General features: G+C 36.2%; 1 protein-coding gene and 1 pseudogene across 7 annotated transcripts in view; one reads left to right on the top strand and one right to left on the bottom strand.

Annotated features, from left to right (window-relative positions):
- Window positions 1-19,257, top strand: part of ZNF451 (zinc finger protein 451) — an 81,867-nt gene extending 62,610 nt beyond the window's left edge. For 6 of the 7 annotated variants that reach the window (XM_059701305.1, XM_059701304.1, XM_059701303.1 and 3 more), the window contains 4 exons: window positions 97-227; window positions 1,127-1,313; window positions 8,156-8,224; window positions 17,717-19,257. In XM_059701305.1, the coding sequence (XP_059557288.1) occupies window positions 97-227; window positions 1,127-1,313; window positions 8,156-8,224; window positions 17,717-17,763 (434 nt within the window). In that variant the 3' untranslated portion in view covers window positions 17,764-19,257. Of the gene's footprint in view, window positions 1-96; window positions 229-1,126; window positions 1,314-8,155; window positions 8,225-17,716 lie in introns of those variants that run through there. The other variant, XR_009453479.1, reaches the window with a different exon arrangement.
- Window positions 6,238-6,913, bottom strand: LOC132236610 (high mobility group protein B1-like; annotated as a pseudogene).
- Window positions 19,258-22,471: the final 3,214 nt, after the last annotated feature.

The raw sequence follows: 22,471 nt of genomic DNA, 5'->3' as shown, positions 1-22,471 counted from the left end.
CTAGTCTGTTTTCTTGATAAAATTTTAAGTTGTATCTAGTGTTTGGTTCTTTTTCTCCCATTTGACTATCATTTATGCCTTTTTTAAAAATAATAGGAGGAAACACCAATTGGAAGCCTCCACTCAACTGTAAGATCTATAATTACCTGAATAGGATTGGATGCTTCTTCCTTCATCCTCGTTGTAGTAAAAGAAAAGATGCTGCTGATTTTGCCATATGTATGCATGTGAGTCATTGTTTTACTCCAGATTTAATGTGAATCTAGGACCCATTTGGACACCCCCCCCCCGACTTTAATCATAACGAGACTGTAGATCATTCTTCAGTATTATATTTTTGTATTAAACCTTCTATATGAGGTTTTACTTATGACTACTATAAGGGCAGAGACTAGAGCTTAATTATTTACTGCTTTTTCCCTAACTTCTAGCAGACTCTTAGTTACCATAGTAAACTCTCAACTATTTCTGGAATAAATGATCAAGAGATGACACTGCACTTGAGGTATACTAAGACACTTTCACGTTTTAACATCTCTGAAATTGGGAGGCAACTTAACAATAACTGTTAGCTAGACAGGATTTGCATTTGCTTCTGCTTTGCAAGTCACCCAGAGAAACAACCAGCCTGAGACCAGTTTAAATTAAATTCTCTGCTTAAAGATTTATGTGTCACATTTCTAACATGAATTTACTCTGAAAACTTGTTGAATGATGCTTATGTTTTAAACCACAAGAGATTTCTTTTTCCACCTATCCAGTGCCAATATTGAGTGTGATAGTTACGTTGCTTACCTTTTCTCTGTGGTTGATTTATAGCATTTCAGCTTTAAGATAGGGGTCTCCTATTGGACTCCTTTTGGCCCCTCCCTCCCTCTCCCCCTCCCTCCCTTCCTTCCCTCCCTCCTTCCTTCCTTCCACATAAAATAGCTTATCTTGCAGTTGATGGTATTTTACATTTCATTAAATGTGGTGTATTTCATTTATGAAGGAGATCTTGACTTTGGTGGGAACTAGGAAACAATCTATATCCTTCCTAGGTGTGTATTCATTCTGAAATAGATGTAACTTCATTTGAAACTCAAATGATAACTTTTATCAACATTTGCTATTTGTTCCAACTTAGGCTGGCCGTCTAGATGAACAACTACCCAAGCAAATTCCTTTCACCATCCTCTCAGGAGATCAAGGTTTTCTGGAGCTAGAGAATCAATTTAAGAAGACTCAGAGGCCAGCACATATACTAAACCCTCACCACTTAGAGGGTGATATGATGTGTGCCTTGTTAAATAGCATATCTGATACCACCAAAGGTATGCAGCTGCAGTCACAGTGTAAACCACCCAAGAGGAGGAGACTTCACTGCTGAGAGAAATAATAAACTGCTGTCCACTCGTGAACTGTTGCCTGCTCACTAAACCATCATGCTCTCATACTTCTATTTGTTTTTTCCTTACCTCACTTCCATGCTTAAGTTTTTTAGATTAGAATGAATTCATAATCTTATGAAACATTTTTTATCTAATAGAGAAAATCTATATTCATGTATATAACATATTCACGATATGAAACAATGTTAGGACAGTTTTATAAAACTAAGAATCTAGACCTTCACTTTGTTTCTGAAATTCCAAATTTATCTTTAATATTTCAGAAAACAAAGTTCTTAAAAGTGAATCCAGAAAGCAATAAATAATAATATGTCAGTATCCCTCCTCCCCAAGAAAAAGACCATTCAAGAATTTGACAGTGACAAAATGAAGCTCTGAAAGATCTTTTTTTAGTTTTCTTTCTTTTTTTAATATATTTTTATTGACTTCAGAGAGGACGGGAGAGGAAGGGAGAGACTGAAACATCAATGAGCAGAGAGAATCATTGATTGGCTGCCTCCTGCATGCCCCTCACTAGGGATCATACCGTGACCTCTAGGTTCGTAGGTCAATGCTCAACCGTTGTGCCATGCTGGCCAGGCTCTTTAGTTCCTTGGAAGGGCTAGGTACTCCCCATCCTAGTCCTGAAACTTACACTCTTTTCTCTTTCTTTCTGAAATTGTTCAAAGAAAGAGAGTACTATTGTCCAGATTCACCAGTATTTAAGAAAGAATGTAATTCTAGAGTTCAGAAGGGGTTTTCTTTTTTTCAGAATTTCTGAAATAAATGTGAGTAGAAGAGAATAAAATAATACTTTTTAAATGCCCTAGAATTTGCAGTTATGAATAAGAACAGAAGGTATTGATGAATGACCTCCATGAAAAACTAACTACTTTTTGGTATTTTTATTATATGCCTTTAAGTTTTTCAACTTTGCTCACCTTCTAGCTATTTTTTTCATTCAACTTATTTGGAGCCACATTTTGATTGAAAACCCATTCTGAAGAATTTTGCTGGGTCATTTATTACAGTGAATTAATTCATTTCCACAAACTTAGGAGTCATTCATTAATCGAGATGAGCTATACACTTTAAAGGAAACTTAACTTTTACATATTTGTGTCATGTCTTAGTATTGACTTTGATCTTTCCGTTCTGCAGTTTTTGGTTTTGCCTATTCTTTTATTTTAAGCTTTGGTGGTGGTGTTGTTTTCCAAATGTCTTCTTTTTCTACTCTTTTGCCATCCTTTTTTTCTTAACATTTATTTAATATCCTGTAAAATTTTTACCTTTGCTACCATACGCCAACCCCTCTTTTCTTCTATTTTTGCTGATGCTTTTGGGAGTGTTTGTTTTGCAATTTAGAATGTGAAGCCTTTACAGACTTGCCTTTATTTCAACTTTGGAATGAGAACTGCATATGAGTAGGTCTGCATGGGTATATTAGGGATGGAGGTAAGATATAGGTTATTGTTATATGCTGATTTTTCCCTTCCAAATGCCTCTTTTATGCTCTAGGTTTTTGGGTTTTGTAATCATTTGTTCACAATGATTGAACTTACTGCTCTTTGGGAGCACATGTGTACTTTTCTGAATTGTTGTGAAATGCAGAGATCGTGCAGTGCATAAAGAATGCGCCGAAACCGGTTTGGCTCAGTGGATAGAGCGTCGGCTTGCGGACTGAGGGGTCCCGGGTTCGATTCCGGTCAAGGGCATGTACCTGGGTTGCGGGCACATCCCCAGTGGGGAGTGTGCAGGAGGCAGCTGATCGATGTTTCTCTCTCATCGATGTTTCTAACTCTCTATCTCCCTTCCTCTCTGTAAAAAATCAATAAAATATATTAAAAAAAAAAAAAAAAGAATGGCATGGGCTTTGGTTTGAATGCTAATTTTGCTGCTTCCTAGCTGTATGAGTTCAGGCACGTTATTCAACTTTTTATGAGTCTCGCTTTTCATATCGATAAGGTTGTAGAAATTAGTGATATGTATAAAATGCTATAGGTACTTAATAAATAGCATCTATTTTTATTAATACTGTAAAAAGAAAATATGATTCCTAGCCAATAGATTTTTTTTAGTTTTTTTCCAACTTTTTAAAATTGTAGTAAAATGTACAGAACATAAGCTTTATCTTAATCATCCTGAAATATACAGGTTAGTAGTATCAACTACATTTATATTGTTGTGTAGCCATCACCACCATTCATCTTGGAACTCTTCTCATCTTGCAAAACTGAAACTTTATCCCCATTAAACAATAACTCTCCATTCCCCTTTTCCCCCAGCCCCTGGCAACCACCACTTTCTTTTTCTGATTTTGACTGTTCTAAGTATTTCATATAAGTGAAATCATGCAGCACTTGTCTTTTTGTGACTGGCTTATTTCACGTAGCATAACAATGTCCTCAGGTTTCATCCATGTTACAGCATATGTCAGAATTTCCTTCCTTTTTACAGCTGAATAATATTCTTTTATATATATATACACACACACACACACACACACACACACATACTCCGTTTTGGTTATCCACTTATTAATCGGTGGATACTTGTATCCATATTTTAGCTGCTGTGAATAATGTTGCAATGATTGTGGGTATACAAATATCTCTTTAAGACCCTGCTTTCAATTCTTTTGAGTATATACACAGGAATGAAATAGCTGGATTATATGCAAATTCTATTTTTAATTTTTTGAGAAACTACCTTACCGATTTTCATAGGGACGATACCATTTTATTTACATTCTCACCAACAGTGCACCAGGTTCCCAATTTTTCTACACATTTGCTAGCACTTGTTATTTTCTGCTCTTTTAAAAAGATGTCTTTTTATTTATTTCAGAGAGGAACGGAGAGGGAGAGAGAGTAGAAACATCAATGATGAGAGAGAATCATTGATCGGCTGCCTCCTGCCTCCTGTTCTCCCCTACTGAGGATTAAGCCCTCAACCCAGACATGTACCCTTGACCAAAATTGAACCTGGGACCTTTCAACGAGGCCAACCCTCTATCTACTGAGCCAAACCAGCCAGGGCTATTTTCTCCTTTTTGTTTGTTTGTGTTTGAGAGAAGCCATCCCAAAGGGTGTAAAGTGGTATCTCACTGTAGTTTTGAGTTGTATTTCCTTAATGATTAGTGATGTTGAGCATCTTTTCATTATGAGTTATGAGTTAGGATGTGTTAAGTACTCCATTTTATAGATGAGGAAGCAGGGGTCTAGAAAGCTACATGTGGCCACATGTGCTCTCCCCCCACCCCACCCCCCAGTATCACCAATACAAATACCTAATTTTATGGTATAGAGAGACTCCAGTGTGAATTATTGTCTCTCAACATATCCTGGAAGAGTGAAGATAATGAGAGTCTTTCTGCCACAGTCTGACAACATTTGCAAAATCAATTTGGTAAAGACATCAAATAGAGGTGGTTTTTTAAAAAATAACATTCAGGAAGATGTGGGGTTTTGTGTTCAGAAGATAAAGAGATTTGATTTTGGATTCTGGTAATTAAAAAGTAAGCTGATTATATATCAATCATAGCCAAGGGAAGTGATCAGCATTATAAGATCCCTAGGATCTTTTGTCTCATAATTTAACAAATAAGCCCCATTTTCTTTTCTTGTGACTGTAGAAATGCAATCTCAATATGATGAGTGCATGCTGAGTTATAGAAGCCATGCAAGCACCACTTTTCATTTACCTTCTATGATGTTGCTCCCATGCTTGTAAATCATTCTCCTAAGATGAAACGACTATGCTTCTTGTTCTTACTACACTGACCACACATATTTTAAGAGTTTCTTGTTTGGTTTTATTTTCCAAAGTGTTAGATTATTACACCTACCTTAGACAAATGTGTTGATTGAATTTCTGAATTACTATTTTTTACTGTTTCATTGCTTATATAAAAAATGTTATGGGCTCTTAATGATCTGTTTATATAAAAGAACTTGACCATATCTTGTGGCTTAGTGGAAGAACATTAACTTGATTAATGTCAGATTTTCTTTTTAAAAACATTGTTTTATATACTTAATACTTTATCATTCTTACATAAATTAAACATCCTCTTTGCAATTTTATGCAAAGTATTACCTAGAATATTTTTTCTGAGGTAATGCAAAAGTGAATTTGAGCATAGGCTGTTTGTTATATTAGTGAATTCAAGTTGAGAACACAGTTTACTGTGCTTTAAGGAAATTTTTGTTGAATCTGAATACTCTTCTTGGTCTTTCTGGTTTATGGACCTAGGACGTTGTTGTATCTACTTTGTTGTATCTACTTTCTTTGGGAATGAATGGGGTTAGGTATTAAGCATAGTTGGTATGTATAGAATCATATCAGTTACATAGATTTTAAAAGCCTTATTAAAAATTGAACATAAAAGTTCACTCATGCTGTGAAAGTACAGATGATTGAAGTAGCATCAAGCTCTATGGAACAGGCATTATGTAAAACAATGGTTGAAGTTCATTCTAAAAGTCTACCTGCCTGTTGTTTCCTCAGCCTGTTAATGAAATTATATGTTGTTGCTTTGGACACCATCTCTAAAATCTATATGCTGTAATTCTGTTCAAAGTTCTGAAAATAGGATGAAATTCTCTACTACTGGTAGAGCTGATTGAGGAGAGGAAATAATTTTTAATTTTTGCAAACTAGTAACAAACTAAGCCTAGTATCAAGCATTCAGAATGTCGGCAGCAAAGCGTTCAGAATGTCAGAATGCCACCAGGACCAGGGCTATCTAAAGACACAGCCAGTGGTGTGTTAAAAGAGACTCTATACAGTTTAAAAACAAATTTTACACAGCCCTACATTTCGATTTAAAAAAAGGAGTGAATTGTATGTAAGGGGGTTAAATGCTTTACAGACAGAAAAAAACAAACCTGCTTGAACCAACTGATTCATCTTCCTCCTCATTCTCTTCATCTTCCTCCTCTTCCTTCTTTTTCTTGCTTTTTTCAATCAGGTTTTCCTTTAGCTCTGAATGCAGCAATATCCTTTCCATGTTTCAGTTTAGCCACCTTTGTTTTCATCAGGCTACTTGTCACCGCCAGCAGTGTTACTTCAGACCTCTCCCAGCTTCTTTGCAACATCACCAATGGAGGCCAGGAGCTCTCCTTTTGTTTTGGGACAATATTCAGAACAAAACAAGAGAAAGGCCAAAGGAGGCCTCTTGGGTGCTTTGGGATCTTTGAATTGCTTTTTGGTTTCCCTTTTAGGAGAGAGAGGAGTTTTCATTTCTCTTTAATAATGGGCCTGTCCACCTTTGCCCATGTCTTCAAATTTTCCTTTCTCTTTAGCAGACATGGTCTTCCACCTCTCTGAGCACTTCTTAGAAAACTCTGAGAAGTTGACGGAAGCCTCTGGGTGCTGCTGCTTGTGCTCCTCTAGGCAGGTGTGCACAGAGAAAGCAGATGACATTTTGCCTCTCGGCTTCTTAGGAGTCCCTTTACCCATGACTAGTTACTTTTCCTCAGTGAGCACAGAGTCTCCCAGTGCCTGTCCTGCTCACACTTGACCCAGCACTGTCTCTGTGGAGCTCATGTCCTGCAATGGCTGCAATGATGAATTGTTTAGACCAGTTAAGACATTCTGCTTTTGACAGGCCTTGACTTTGAATTATAATAACAGAAAGCTTGGGTATTTTATCTTTGTACCCAGTATTTTAAACTTAATTTGTTATTCTTCAAGTTGTAACTGTAATGTTTTATTTTCCTAAAACAATGCTTGGAATATTTGAAGTATCAGGTACATATAACAGAATGTAGAAAAAGCAATAGTATTTTTGCTGGAATGGCAAAAGATAACTTCTAATAACAAGTTTTTGCAGCAAAGGATTATAAGTGATATGCAATGATTTTTATTTATAAACAATTACAAGTCTTTAACTTTTAAATGTATATTTTAAGTTTTTAAATATTTCCAGAGAAGCAGATATGTCCATTTGACTTGTATTTAGGTATTTAAGCCCTGATTCCATCATTCTGAGCTATATACAGGGTGGGGCAAAAGTTGGTTTACAGTTGTTCATATGGAAAATAATTAATAAATAATAATACAAGAATAAATTGTTTTGTATACTCACAACTATAAACTTACTTTTGTCCCTGTGTGTGTGTGTGTGTGTGTGTGTGTGTGTGTGTGTGAATGTAGTTAAAGTAAAAAGCCAAAAAGCCAAATATTAGGTCATTGATACACTATGGTTCAAATTTGAAGTGACGTTGGCAATATCTGGTCAGTCATATCATCTTCATAAAGCCTTAGCTCTCATTATAAAAGCATATAAGACATGAGTAAGTTTGTCCCATGCAGAGGCATTGTTAATTCTCTAGTCTCTATAGAGATGAATGCATATGATTTTCAAAATATAGGAGAATTTTATATGGCACCAAGGTTGTAAGATGATTTCATGCAAGTGAAACTTTGGAGTTTACTGGTATCTTATAATTTAGTTTTTTTAAATACTAGAATTTTCTATTCAGTAGTTATGTTAAAAGAATTTTTCAAATAATTCTTTGACTATAGAACTAGAATTGAATTGCCTATTTCATTAGTTTTTATTTTATTCTTGATTTATGTAATGTAATTTGATCATCATTTAAAAAAAATAAACAACAACAACAAAAACAAACCTAAAGGGAAATTGGTGTTCTAATGGATGGTAATTAGTAAGCTTGGGTATGGGAGAAGTCATTGATAAATGTTGTTTGAGAATACATAAATAATGGCACAATAACTTCTTCAGAAATTCATTTGCATTTATTGATTCTGCCTTATAGAATGTGACAGTGATGACAACCTGGGTATAAAAAGTACTCCAATGGAAGAAGAATTCAGATCCACAGAAGGTAACCTAATGGAATAATTAATCCTTTCCCTTCTTGAGTGTATCTCATCTGGTTTTTTATTTTCTCCTCTCACCTGTTCATTCCTCCCATTCCCTCCTTCCCCTCGGCTTAAAAATAGTTATTTCCTCATTCAAAGGATAGTTTGCATTTTCTCATGTAAGATGATTTAGGTGTAATACTAATTTAGGAGGCAAGAACAAGAATCAGCCAATTATGGCCCTTGGACCAAAGCCAGTTCACTACCTAGTTTTTAAATAGTTTTATTAGAATACACTCCTGTTAAGTATTGACTGTGTTGTGGCTATTACATTGCAAGAGCAAGGTTGAGTAGTTGTGACACAAACAGTATAGACTATCCCCCATCCCTGCCATGGCCTAAAATAATTATTTTCTGACCCTTTGCAGAAAAAGTTTGCTAACCCCTGGGCTTAGAGAAAATTTTGATTTCCTAATTTTTACTTTGAGTAGATTAAAAGTTTTATTAAAAGTTTTGCAGAACTATGAAAGCAAACTCTTACGTCTAAATATTAATGGACTGTTTCTATAATTAATGGGCTGTGTCTAAATATTAATGGGCTGTTTCTATAATTAAAAATTTTCCCTCTTTTCAAAGGAAAATCTACATATTTCCTTTCACAGGTTAAAGAGAACTTTACAACAAATAATTTACTGACTATACCACTATTTGTCTATGTCATATGCCCATTTTTTTACTTTGGCTTTTCCATCATATACTGATTTTAAATAATCACAGGAAGAAATGAAACAACGGATTTTTGAAAATACTTTAAGCTTCACTGATACTTTACATTGGTATCTTCGACATAAAGGACAATTGTAGGAGTGAGAATGTGGCGATTCGAACGTATGGAGGGAAATGTGGCTACACAAGCACACACAGTGGCCTAACTGATTTGTTTTCTATGTATTTGCTTGATCTCTCATGTAATGAAATTAGTTTGAGACCATACTAGAGCTTTGTACTCTTAGGAATTTGGGAATCTGAGTCTGGCAGTGGAGTTGATTCATCCATTTAATGAAGTAGAAAATGAACCTCTCTCTTGTAGCCAGAATTACTGGTTCAGCAAAGTAAATCTGCAGCCTAATTGGAAGCAAGCTTTTTGACAAGTTGTTATCCCCATCTTGGTCTTTCAAAGGACTAGCTTAGTGCATAGCAGCCACATAATAATGAGTTAAACAAATGAAAGAACTTGTATGATTTTTAAATAAAAACTGCTAAGTTATTTATCAAGGACATTACAAGATAAACACCATTGAGCATCTATATAGTTCAGACTTTGCAACCTTTATTTGCCACACACACCAGTCCCATAGAAAATGCCAGACAAAATTAGAACTTTTAAATAACCACATTTGGGGAGCCTTTACAGTTTTGTGGGCTCCTAGCTAATCCAGAAAATTCTGAGATGTATAAAAACTGAATATGTATCAGAATTTCTAGCATAATCTATGTAATGTATTATATGGTTTGGAGATTTGGAGAGGTTTTACATTTTTGTGATTCCTTAGTTTGAAAATGGATTATCATTAAAGGATGAAAGAGGAGGTACTTTATACTTTTAAGTAGTTGCCTAAGAAAAATCAAAAGGGTGTTGTTATGTGTGTGTTGTCTTTCATTTCCTGCTGCTATACATATATTTTATTGTATATAATTATTATATTTATTATACATAATAAAAGTGAGAAGCGTACAGTGTTCCATGTAAGTTAAGGAATCTGATCTCCTCTGCACTCTCCTCTAATACCCTTACTTTCCCTTCTTCTTTTTTTTTTTTTTTAAATATGTTTTATTGGTTTTTTACAGAGAGGAAGGGAGAGAGATAGTTAGAAACATCGATGAGAGAGAAACATCAATCAGCTGCCTCCCGCACATCCCCCACTGGGGAAGTGCCCGCAACCCAGGTACATGCCCTTGACCGGAATCGAACCTGGGACCCTTCAGTCCGCAGGCCGATGCTCTATCCGCTGAGCCAAACCGGCTTTGGCTTCCCTTCTTCTTTTACCCAACAGGAACTAGCTCAAATGTTAACTCTTAGGTTGAATCATATATAATTAGCATTTGTGTAAGCAATTTTGTATGGTCAATGCCTATCCTAAATTTTCCATCTTTAGAGAGCGCTAACTCCTGCTTCCTCTGGGCTCACTCTGTACCATACCAAGTGGCTTTAAAAAAATTTTGGTCTGACCATAGCCAGCATGGCTCAGATGATTAGAGCGTCTTCCCATATACCTAAAGGATCAATCCCCGGTTGGCACACATATAGAAGGCAACCAGTAGATGTTCTCTCTCACATTGATGTTTCTCTTTCTCTTTCCCTCACCCTCTCTCTAAAAGTAATAAGCATATCTGTGTCTCTCATCTTCTTTGAACTATGAGCTCCTCAAGGGGTAGGATCATGTTTTATTTATCTTTATTTCAACAGCATCTAACACAGTGTTTGGCACTAAATTGAATGAATAAACTTATAAGAAACTTAAAGCATGTTAGAGCTGCCAAGACTCATCTCTCTGTAATTGGATAAGGGAAATTAAGACTGAGGCCATTTGGTTGGGGAGAATTTAGGTGATTTTGCTAACCTAGTACCATGAAAGCAAAGTGATGTTCTGGTCCAGACCTGATAGCAAAACTCAAACAAAATAACTTCTCAAGTCTCTCTTTCCCTCCCTAACACAACACTGTAAAATACATGCCTGACAAATGGTGGTAGACGTCAGGATAAATTTGCATGTGGCTTTTTACCTTGGGGAAAGGTAGCTCCCCTATTCCCATCTGCCCCCGCCATGACTTGTCATATTTTTTGTTTTCTCAATAGACTAATCAGTCTCTGACTACCCAGGCCAATCATAAAGATAGTAACTTTTTTGTATACCAGATAGGAAATAGAGCCCAAATAGTGTGGTGAACAGTGCAGATTTTGGACTTGGGCTGCCTGGGTTAAAACGCAGCCCTGCCACTTATAAGTTATGTACTATTGGGCAAGTCACTTAACTTCATTTGTGTCAGTTTCCTCATTTAAAAAAGGGAATACTGCCCTAGCTGGTTTGATTCTGTGGATAGTGTCGGCCTGCGGACCAAAGTGTCCCTTGTTCGATTCTGGTCAAGGGTATGTCCTTCAGTTGCAGGCTCCTCCCCGGCCCGGACCCGACCCTGGTTAGAGTGCATGCAGGAAGCAACCAATCGATGTGTTTCTCTCACATCAATATTTCTCTCTGTCTTTCTCTCTTCCACTCTCTCTGAAAATCAATGGAAAAATATCCTTAGGTGAGGATTTAAAAAACCCCCACACAAAATAAAAAAGGGAATACTGGCATACCTATTTTATTAGAATAACTTGACACATGGTATTGATTGCTACGGCTATTATTGTGATTTTGATCATTATTATTATCATCATTACTCACCAAATCTGAGGTTTGCTCTGTAAATAATCCTACTTAACAGAGGTATTCTGACTCAAATCACTAAAATAGAAAGAGGACAGCATCATGTGTGTGGTTGCCAGTGCAAAACCGCCTTTCTGTAAATGTCAGCAGTTTGCCTTAAGAGTTCCTTCAATTAATAAGTTATCAATGTAATTATTAATATTATAATATAAATAGTAAAACACCATATGTGGCCAGTTTAAAGACCAAAGAAAGGCTAAGAGAGTAGTGTGTTCATTTTTTAATTCAGTTAATGTTTATGAAAAATTTAATACTTTTGCAACTGCTCTTAATCTTAAAAATTTGTAAAAGGCAAAACATTCATTTTACATAAAAACTTAGCTCTCTAAACCAGCAATTTTCAACCTTTTTCATCCCTGGCACACATAAACTAATTACTAAAAATCTGTGACACACCAAAAAACGTTTTTTTGCCAATCTGATTCCACGCCCCCCCCCCCCCCCCCGAAAAGCCATAATTTTGTTCCATTCACACCAGAGGGCTATTGTGTTGGCTGTTGTCATTTTTTTATTTGACAACCTAAGGGAAAAGAGGTCAGTGCCCCTGACTTAATAGGTATTGCATGTTTTAAATTTTTTGCAACACTGGTTGAAAATTGCTGCTCTAAACATTAAGTTATTTGCCTTCAAATTCACAGATTCAAAATGATTGGGGCATGACTTATATATAGGTCTTCTAATTCCTATTACAGTATTCTTTTTTATTGCCAGAATTACCTCTCTTTCAAAGAGAATGAAATGAAGCCAGAGACAAAGGAGATAAGGAGAAACATAGACTTAGCCACAGAAAAAAACAAAGACGTACTTCCTACAAGTGTCTTTATTTGTTCATATAGCTTCAATTACTGTCTATTGTTCTTTTGTTTCAATCTGAAGGGTTTCTGTTAGGGTTTTTTTAGGGCAGGTCTACTAGTAACAGACTCACTTAGCTTTTATTTATCTGGGAATGTCTTAATTTCTCCTCCATTTTTCAAGAATAGTGTTGCTGGATATAGACTTTTTTTCCCCTTTTCTTTCAGTACTTTACTACAACAAAATGTTGTAGTAAATATGTTAGTAAATATGTTATCTCACTGACTTTTGGCCTCCATTGTGTTTGGTGAGAAGAGCTATTAATCTTATTGAGGATGTCTTACATGTAAGAAATTGCTTCTCTCTTGCAGCTTTTATTTTTAGCTTTTGACAGTTCGACTATAATGTTGTCTCAGTGTGGATCTTTGAGTTTCTCCTGCTTGGAGTTTGTTGAGCTTCTTGGATATATAGATTTATATCGTTCATCAAATTTGGATATTTCCCCCCTACTTAAATTTGTTAAACGCCTGTAATGAATTTTTCATTTTAGTTGTACTTTTTAGCTCCAGAATATCAATAGAGAGAAATTATGAAATAATTATGAAATAACATTTTTTAAATAACTTTGTTTTCCTGGTTTCCTTTGTCCATGGTTTACTTTATTGCTTACAACATATTTAAGTTTGTTGATTTAAAGTCTTTGGCTAGTAAGTTCAATGTCTAGGCTTCCTCAGGGCAGTTTAACTCATTTTTTTTCCTCTTTAAGTGGGACATACTTTCCTGTTTCTTTGTATTCTTTGTGTTTTTGTTGTTGTTGAAAACTGGGTATGCAAATATTATAATGTAGTACTTCTGGAAATCTGATTCCAGAGTTTGCTGTTCTTGATTATTGAAGGTTGCAGTTTTCCCAACCATTTTTGTAAAAACAATATTCTTTGTCATGTCTGGTCACTGAAGCCTCTGTTCCATTAGCGTGTGTTCAGCTAGTATTTTGACAGAGATTTCCTTGAAGACCAGGAACTGAAAAAAAAAAATCTCTCCCATCTTTACATTTTGGCATGGTGTTGGGGCCCCTCACTGAGCATACAGTGAAAGTTTAGGGTCTCCTGAGCATGCACCCTGTCCTGAGCATGTGCCTGGCTTCATAAATTCCTCAGTACACATAAGTGCTTTTGAATGCCCTAATTTCTTGGAGAAATTGTCTTAACGGCTTTTCCTCCTAGGTATTAAACAGTCTCAACCATAATCTTTTGCCCAGTCTGTGGTTTTTTTTTAACCTTACAATGTTGTTGTGTAATGCCTGCTGCTTTTCTGTCCTGAGTGGGTTCTGAGCTAGACAAAATAGAGATGAATGCCTTATGTCACTCCTTCAGGTAGCCCCCAGAGAGATTAGAACACAAACACAATAATTTGTGAGTAAATTCTACTGTGCTCCATCTGGAATAACGGACTAGGGTCCCAAACAAGGAGGTAGTGGGGAAAAGGCAAGTAAAAATGCCAGTATCTGCTTCATTGCTGTGAACCTTTAAGTGTTTTCCAGACTTTTGACAAAGTTGTTTCTGATGGTTTCTGCTTGCGTTTCAATGTTTCTGTGCAGGGATGGATTTTTGGAGCTGCCATTTTGTTGAATTTACTCCCAAGATTGATTTTATCTCTTCTTTAAAAGTTTTATAGAATTCACTGGTGCAACTATCTTGGTTGGAGTTTATTTCTAGGAATTCTTTTATTCTTTTAAGTAATTTTATTGATTTTAGAGAGGAAGAGAGAGAGAGAAACATCAATGAGGAGAGAGAATCATTGATCAGCTGCCTCCTGCACACCCCACACTGGGACTGAGCCCACAACCCTGGCATGTGCCCTGACTAGGAATCGAACTACGACCTCCTGGTTCACAGGTTGATGCTCAACCACTAAATTGCTAGCTGGACAATTTCTAGGAATTCTTTTGCTAATAATTCTTTTGCTAATAAATTTATTTTCATATATATATATATATACATATATATATATATATATACACATATATATATATATATATATATATATATATATATAAATAGACAAATATAGTATTCAGATTTTGTGTCAGTTTTGTAGAATTGTTTTTCAAGAAATTTACCCATATTACCTAAACTGTCAAATGTACCAATGTAAAGTTATTCATAATATTCTATTACATATTTTTATTTCTGTAGGATTCTTTTATATGAATATTTGTGTGCTATTCCAGTGATATTCAGTAGATTAGATATTCCAGCTGGTTTTATTTTTCTTCAGCCTAAAGAACTTCCTTTCATTTTATGTGATGCAGTTTTGCTAGTAATGAATATTCTGATTTCATTTGTATGAAAACATCTTTATTTTTCCTTTAATCTAGAAGGACATTTTCTCTGACTTTAGGATTCAGGTTGACTAATACTTTTCCCTTCAGCTCTTTAAAAATGTCATTCCATTGTCTTCTGGCCTTCATTGTGTTTTTTTTTATGATCATCACTCTAACTTGCATTATTATTCCCCTATGTATAGCGTGTCTTTTTTTCTTTTTTCCTTTTGCTGCTTTCAATATTTCCTCTTTGTCCTGGGATTTTAGCAGTTTTTAAAAGTCTCTCTAGATGGAGTTGTCTTTCTATTTATCCTGCTTGGAGTTTTCTTAGCTCCTTGTATCTGTAAGTTTATAGGATCCCCCTGGTTTTAGAAATTTCCAGTTATCATTTCTTTACATTTTGCCTCACTTTCTATCTCCTTTTCTTTTGGAACTCCAATTACACAAGTGTTAGACAGCATAAATACACATCTGTTCATTTTTTCCCAATCTTTTTTCTTCATTTTCAGTAATTTCAACCTTCCCGTTTTATTGACCCTTTTTTCTGCTGCCTCTAATGTTAAACCCACCTAGTGAATTTTCCATTTCAAATATTGTATTTCTCAGTTCTGAAAGTTCTAGTTAGTTCTGTGTTTTTTCTCATAATTTTCATTACTCTATTGAGGTTTTCTATCCATTTATCCGTAAGTTCGTGAAAATATACTAGTAACTTTGCTAATATCCTTTTCTGCTAATCCAAACATCTTAATTATCTTAGAGATTAGTTCTATTTACTGTGTTCATCATAGTTGGACAACAAGGCATGGTCTATATTCTTTTATGTTTGAATGCCTTCAATTAACATTGTTTTACAGATTCATCCAGATGTTAGCATATAGTTTTGATTTGTTCATTTCCAATACCTGTATATTCTATTTTATGTATATATCACAATTTATTTATTACTTGTAGTCATTTGGTTTGTACTTTTCAGATAGTATAAGTAATACTTAAATGAACATTCTTGTACATGTCTCTTGGTGTACGTATGTCCACATTTCTGGTAATATATACCTAGTTGCTTATGTTCAACTTTAGTAGGTAATGCCAAATAGTTTTTCTAAAGTAATTGTTCTAATTTCTTTTCTTACAGTAGCGTATATGAATTCTCATTGATCTAAGGTTTCACTAATCATTGAAGTAAATTAGTCTTTTTAATTTTAGTTAGTGATGGGTACATACTGGTATTTCTTTGTGGTTTTAATTTCTATTTTTTCTGCTGAGTTATATTTCACTACCATTTTGACACAATGTTTTGTCAATGCCTTTTCAAAATTTTTGACAGTTTTCTTTTAGATTATCTTTTTATTGCTTTTTCTGGGTTAAAAATCTTTCAGTTCTTTCTGGGTACACAAGTTTCATGTATTGCATATATTTTCTCCCACTCTATGGTTTGCCTTTTTACTCACTTGATGGTGTCTTTTGATGAATAAAAGTAATTTTAATACATTCCAAATTACCATTCTTTTTCATAATGTTTTTTGATACACCACCATTTATTAAATTAAAACAACCATCTTTTCCCACCATTCTGTAGTGCCACCTTTATTATAAATCAAGTTTCCATATATTTATGGAAATTGTTTTTGAGATGTCTATGCTGTTCCTTTGGTCTACTCATCTATTCTTGCACTAGTGCCACACTCTTAATTACTATAACTTCATAATGAGTTTTCATATCTTTATAAATCTTGTCATTTTAATTCTCCTTGCTGAGAGCCTTTTGGCTTTTCTTTGTACTTCTTCATCTCTCTGAATTCATCTGAGGGCAAACCACTGACCTAGAACCTAGGTTTAACTTAAACACAGTATATACCAGCTTATAGTATTTTAAACTACAGACAACATAACACCAGTGTCCCAGCTCAGGAAGGTATGTATAGCTGCATCCTAAAGGTATCACTGGTCCTATGAACCAAGTAGGCTTTGAGAGGCAATCTACTGGGTGGGATAAGATAAATCTAGTATAAGAGGCTAAGGTAGGCTAAGAAATTGACACCTAATTTCACCCTCCTGGTCGTTAACATCATTCTCAAGGAGGAAATGGAGAGACCTGTGAACCCCAAAATGTCTCTTGTTCACTACTGTATTTCTGTGCCCGATATACAGTGGGCATTTAATAATATTTGTTCAATGAATGCATATGTGTATCTATATATATAAAAGGCTAATATGCAAATTGTCCCCTCGGGAGTTCAACTGGGAGTTCGATCGCTTGCTATGATGTGCACTGACCACCAGGGGGTGGCGTGGAACAAAGAAAGGCCCTGTCTGGCAGCCAGAAGGCCCCGATCGGCCCTGATTGCCCCTGATCGCCAGCCAGGCCTAGGGACCCTAACTGTGTACAAATATTGTGCACCAGGCCTCTAATATAATATAGGCTTCTCAGAAGACATTATATATATAGCCATGAGTTTCACTCTTTGCCTTAGAGACTAGGAAGCTTAAAACAAATTTTAATGGCCTGTGAGATTTTACCATTTCATGGTTTTGCCTATTTCTATTTTGTCATATATGCATTACATCAAGTCTTTTTGGAAATAAGTGCATGGATTTTTTTAATGTTTAGTGACTACCTATCATTGATTTCAGAGATTTGTTAACTATCTACATTCCTAAGTGGAAAAAACTTGCAAGTTCCTTAGCACATTAAGTTCATATATGTTATAACTCAGTTTGAGGTTATATCCAGGTTCTCATTTTCTGAAATATTCAAAGTTTATGGAGAAACTTCCAAGTTGTTACCATAAGTTTCTCCATTTTGATTTTCATTTACATCTTTAAAAGACAGATGTAGTTGATGGGACTTAAATAAAGTACATGTTTATTAGTTTTCTGCCCTAAATATTAAAATTCTCTGTTTTTTAATGCAGATGTAGAATTAGAAGAAGCTATTAGAAGAAGCCTTGAGGAAATGTAATTAAAGATATTACCACACAGCATCAAGTAGCCTTGAAGATACTCAGGATAATGAATTCTTGAATTTGTTTTCTAAAGAAGGCCAGCAATCTACTAACTAGTACAGATGTATTTGGAACACTGCTTTTTTTGCTTTCTCATGTTCAAAATTTTATATTTGCTTTGTATTTTTGTGTTTTTTTAAAAAAAATGTAGAGGAATAAAATACATGTTAATACAAATATATAAACTATGTATTTTATTAGAGGTATGACAGTTTCCCAGTTAACTTGGAATTCCTATATTTAGGTTAAAAGAATTGAAAAATAGAAAAGCTCTTGACTATTGTTTATATGTTTCCCAAATAGTATTATTTCTTTACTTGTACAGTATAGGTGATTCTAGTTTATTTTTTTAGGAGTGAAAATGAAAATAAATAAAGCTGCCATAGATTAGTTTTTCTGTAAATTCTACTTCTCATGTGGCACTAATCTATGTATATAATTACCTTTGATTTCTATGTTTATGATTATTAGAAGACAGTAATAGAAACTAATCGAGGAAACAGTTTAAAAGTGTTACGAGCACTGTCCTTTGTGGGTTTCACTCAGAGGTGTAATTCCTGCTTTCCTTAGAGAAGCACATTGCTGGAATAAAAAGAATACCCTAATTTCTTTGAAATAATTAAAAAGAAACCTTTTCTATTCCTTTTACCTACTTAGACTTTTATGTGACTTGCATCACCTATTGTTTAAAGGGAATGTTGTCAAAATACTTGCATAAAATTAAACTTATTTTTAATAATAATAGTCTTTTTTATATATTTGTGTAAACATAATCTTTAAAAAAATAATGTTCCAGGTCTACTCAGGAATAATCTTCCTTAACCCTTTAAAATTTTTATTTCATATGTATCTTCATTTTGTTATTCATTAAATTGTTTTCAGTTTCCTATGTTTGGTATTTAATTTTTAAATGTTGAGGTCCCCATTGTGAATAATTAAAATATCACATAATTAGACTAAGAAGGGTTGTTATACTGTCTTTATATATATGCTTCATGTCATTTGACCAGAAATGTTACCCCAAAATTTTTGAGTAGTAATTGCTTACCAAGTTGAAAATTTTCTATAATTTTTTTTAAAGAAAAAAGTCATGGCTAGAATTTTGTTCTTTTTCTGCAGTTACATATTTTAGTGTGAAATAGCATTGCTATATTTTTTTATTACAGCATAGTCTTTTTACAGTATAGTCTTTTCAACCCACATTGGAAATCAATTTGTGTTTTTATTTTTTAAGATATCAGGTCTAGCCCAGCCAGCGTGGCTCAGTGTTTGAGCATCGACCCATGAACCAGGAGGTCGCCGGTTCAGTTCCCAGTCAGGGCACATACCTGGGTTGCGGGCTCGATCTCCAGTATGGAGTACAGGAGGCAGCGGATCAGTGATTCTCTCTCATCATTGATGTTTCTGTCTCTCTCTTCTCCCTTCCTCTCTGAAATCAATAAAAATATATTATAATATACATATATATCAGGTCTATTCTATCTACTTGTATATATTTTTTAAGTAGAGATTATAGCTTGAGAATTTACCAGTCATTTTTCCAAAATGACTACGTTGTGCTTTTAATTTGTATGTTAAAGTGGTCAAGTAAGGCCTTAGGAGGTAGTCCTTGAGCCAGACCTTAGGCAGTGGTTCTCAACCTTCTGGCCCTTTAAATACAATTCCTCATGTTGTGACCCAACCATAAAATTATTTTCGTTGCCACTTCATAACTGTAATGTTGCTACTGTTACGAATCGTAATGTAAATATCTGATATGCAGGATGGTCTTAGGGACCCCTGTGAAAGGGTCGTTCAACCGCCAAAGGAGTTGCGACCCACAGGTTGAGAACTGCTGCTAGAGACACCTGCAGGAGCTTGCACAATAGTGAGAAGCATAAAGGACATTCCAGAAAGAAGTGTGGCTTAACAGATGTGGGGAAGAAGAAACAACACCTTTGTGCCAGAGCTGCCACAGTCAGGTGTGAGGTACACTGATGCTCTATTAAGCAGCTTTTCATCATGACCCTTACAAAGGTAATTGAATTGTTTAATATTTTAATTAATTGTCAGTGATTGTGTTTTTACCTGTTAAGCAATTAAAAATAATTTTTAAATTTTTTATTATTTGAATTTAGCTACAAAGGGGAGGAAAGATTTAATCAATGGATAACATTACAGAAAGTTATGGATAAACTAAATTACCAAAGTAAACGTTTCTAACATTGACAAAGATGCTTATCTTTTTGTTTTATTCATTTACTCATTCATTCACTCACAAAATATTAATTATTTGCCAGCGACTGACTGTTCGAAGCACTTGAGGTTTATCGGTGAGCAAAACAAAGCCCACTCTGGAGCACACATTGGAGGAGAGGAGGCTGGATAGAGTGTTAGATAATAAGCGAGCCAATCCGATGGCGATAAGTGTAATGAAGGACTATAGGGAGGGGAAAGACAGTGTGCGGGTGGGAGGCTTATTTTTAGTGGGGTGGTCTGGGAGGACCCTGACCATATGAACTTGAGCAAAGACCTGAAGAAGTTGACCGAGTGAGCCATGGAAATATGTATGAGGAAGAGAACGCCAGATGGAGGGTGAAAAGATCTAAAAGTCAGCTTGATATATATAGAAAAGCAGGAAGGCTCTTATGAGCTAGGACAATGGTTGGCAAACTCATCAGTCAACAGAGCCAAATATCAACAGTACAACGATTGAAATTTCTTTTGAGAGCCAAATTTTTTAAACTTAAACTATATAGGTAGGTACATTGTTATTAACTTAATTAGGGTACTCCTAAGCTGGCCTTTGCTAAAAACGTCCTCAATCTGATTGAGGTACGTTCGCTGAGGTCGACCCCTTCCAACTCTCCCATCCACACTCGTCTTGTATACTTGTTTCTTCTATCTCCTTTCTGAAAACCGACTTCTGCGCATGGGCCACGAAGTTTCAATCGCACTGTACGTGAATGCCTGTACGTGGTATTTTGTGGAAGAGCCACGCTCAAGGGGCCAAAGAGCCGCATGTGGCTCTCGAGCTGCGGTTTGCCGACCACTGAGCTAGGAGAGTAATAGAGGAAGTTCCTGAGGCCTTTTTAAAAGATCTTGGTTTTGACTCAAATGAGGAGCCATTGAAGGTTTCTGAGAATAAGTTGTGTGCTCTGCCTTATTTAGAAGGATTACTGAAGTAATGCAGCGAGAGCATCCCTGAGAGGCAAGAGTAGAAGCAGGAAGACCAGAGAGGAGGTACTGCTGCAGTACCTATCATACAGGTAAGAACTGGTGGTGCTGGGACCAGAGTGGTGGCAGTGAAATCAGGGAGATGAATTTGGATACATTTTGAAGGTAGAGCTGCGGGGATTTACTTAAGAATTGGATCTGGCATATGAGAAAAAGAGAGCCTAAGATGATTCTGAAATTACTGGATAGACTTTTAAACCATCCACAAAATATATTTGCATTCCAAGTTTGTGCCATGACAGGACAAAATATATTTATCAAGGTCAAGTAATCCTGTACACCAAGAGTTTATTAGTGTTGAGATTGAAGTCTGAGGGAATTGGGTTCCAGTTTTAAGGGCCTCATCTCTGTTCAAGTATTTAAATGGCTTTGATCTCAGATTAAAGATTGCGATTTAGCTTTAAACTGCTATTACCTATCATTCTATGCACTCTCTACATTCTCATCCTTGCAATATGAAGCATAGAGCTATAATAGGAGCAAATCCTGAGTTTTAAAAGTAGGTTAAAAAAAAAAAAAAGCAGAGTGGAAGGGAGAGAGAAACGTCGATTGGCTGCCTTCCACATGCGCCTCGCTGAGGTACACGACCTTGACCAGAATCCAAACCAGACCCTTCAGTCCCAACCAGCTAGAGCCAAACCAACTAGAGCAAAATTAGATAAATCTTTGCACTCCCAGCCCAATTCCACTTCTACAGATTTACGTAAATTGGGTGTAAAATGGGCCTTAATGGTTACCAGTTATTTCACTCAAAATTCCAACTAGAGCCCTAACTGGTTTGGCTCAGTGGATAGAGCCTCGGCCTGTGGCTGAAGGGTCCCAGGTTCGATTCCGGTCAAGGGCATGTACCTTGGTTGCGGGCACATCCCCAGTAGGGGGTGTGCAGAAGGCAGCTGATCGATGTTTCTCATGGATGTTTCTAACTCTGTCCCTCTCCCTTCCTCTCTGTAAAAATCAAAAATATATATTAAAAAAAATTCCAACTAGAATAATTTTTAATAGGGGAAAAAAGCTCATTAAAAATCCCTCCCTTGGAATGGGTTTGAAATGAAGTAAATTCCGCTTGCGGAAGTCGGGTCTGTTTTTACTTTTCCCTATTCCTTCAGCGGTGCTGTCCAGGCTGTCCTCTCGGGAAAGGGGTGCAGGGGAGCAGGCCAGGACCGCGGCCCAGGAGCGGAGGTCAAACGCCCGCTCTTCCCCAAGGGACCGTTCTCCACGCGCCCGGGGGCTGCAGCGCTTTGGTTTTTGTTGTGGATCATGGGGGCGGGGAGGGACTAAGCGAGCCATCTCTGAGCGGTACACCCACAGTCCACCGCTAGGTCCCTTCGCGTGGGGGCGATCGGGAACCTCGGGCGGCGCGGAGGGTCGGGGCCCCGGAGGAGGGGTGTGGTGTGCGTCTCCGCAGCGGCCGGTGGTTCGGGGTCCGCCGAGCAGGGGCCTCCCCTCCGC

This window comes from Myotis daubentonii, chromosome 6, assembly GCF_963259705.1.
Source record: "Myotis daubentonii chromosome 6, mMyoDau2.1, whole genome shotgun sequence".
Lineage (NCBI taxonomy): Eukaryota > Metazoa > Chordata > Mammalia > Chiroptera > Vespertilionidae > Myotis > Myotis daubentonii.
The sequence above is the reverse complement of the archived record's forward strand: the minus strand, read 5'-3'. Positions and strand labels throughout refer to the sequence as shown.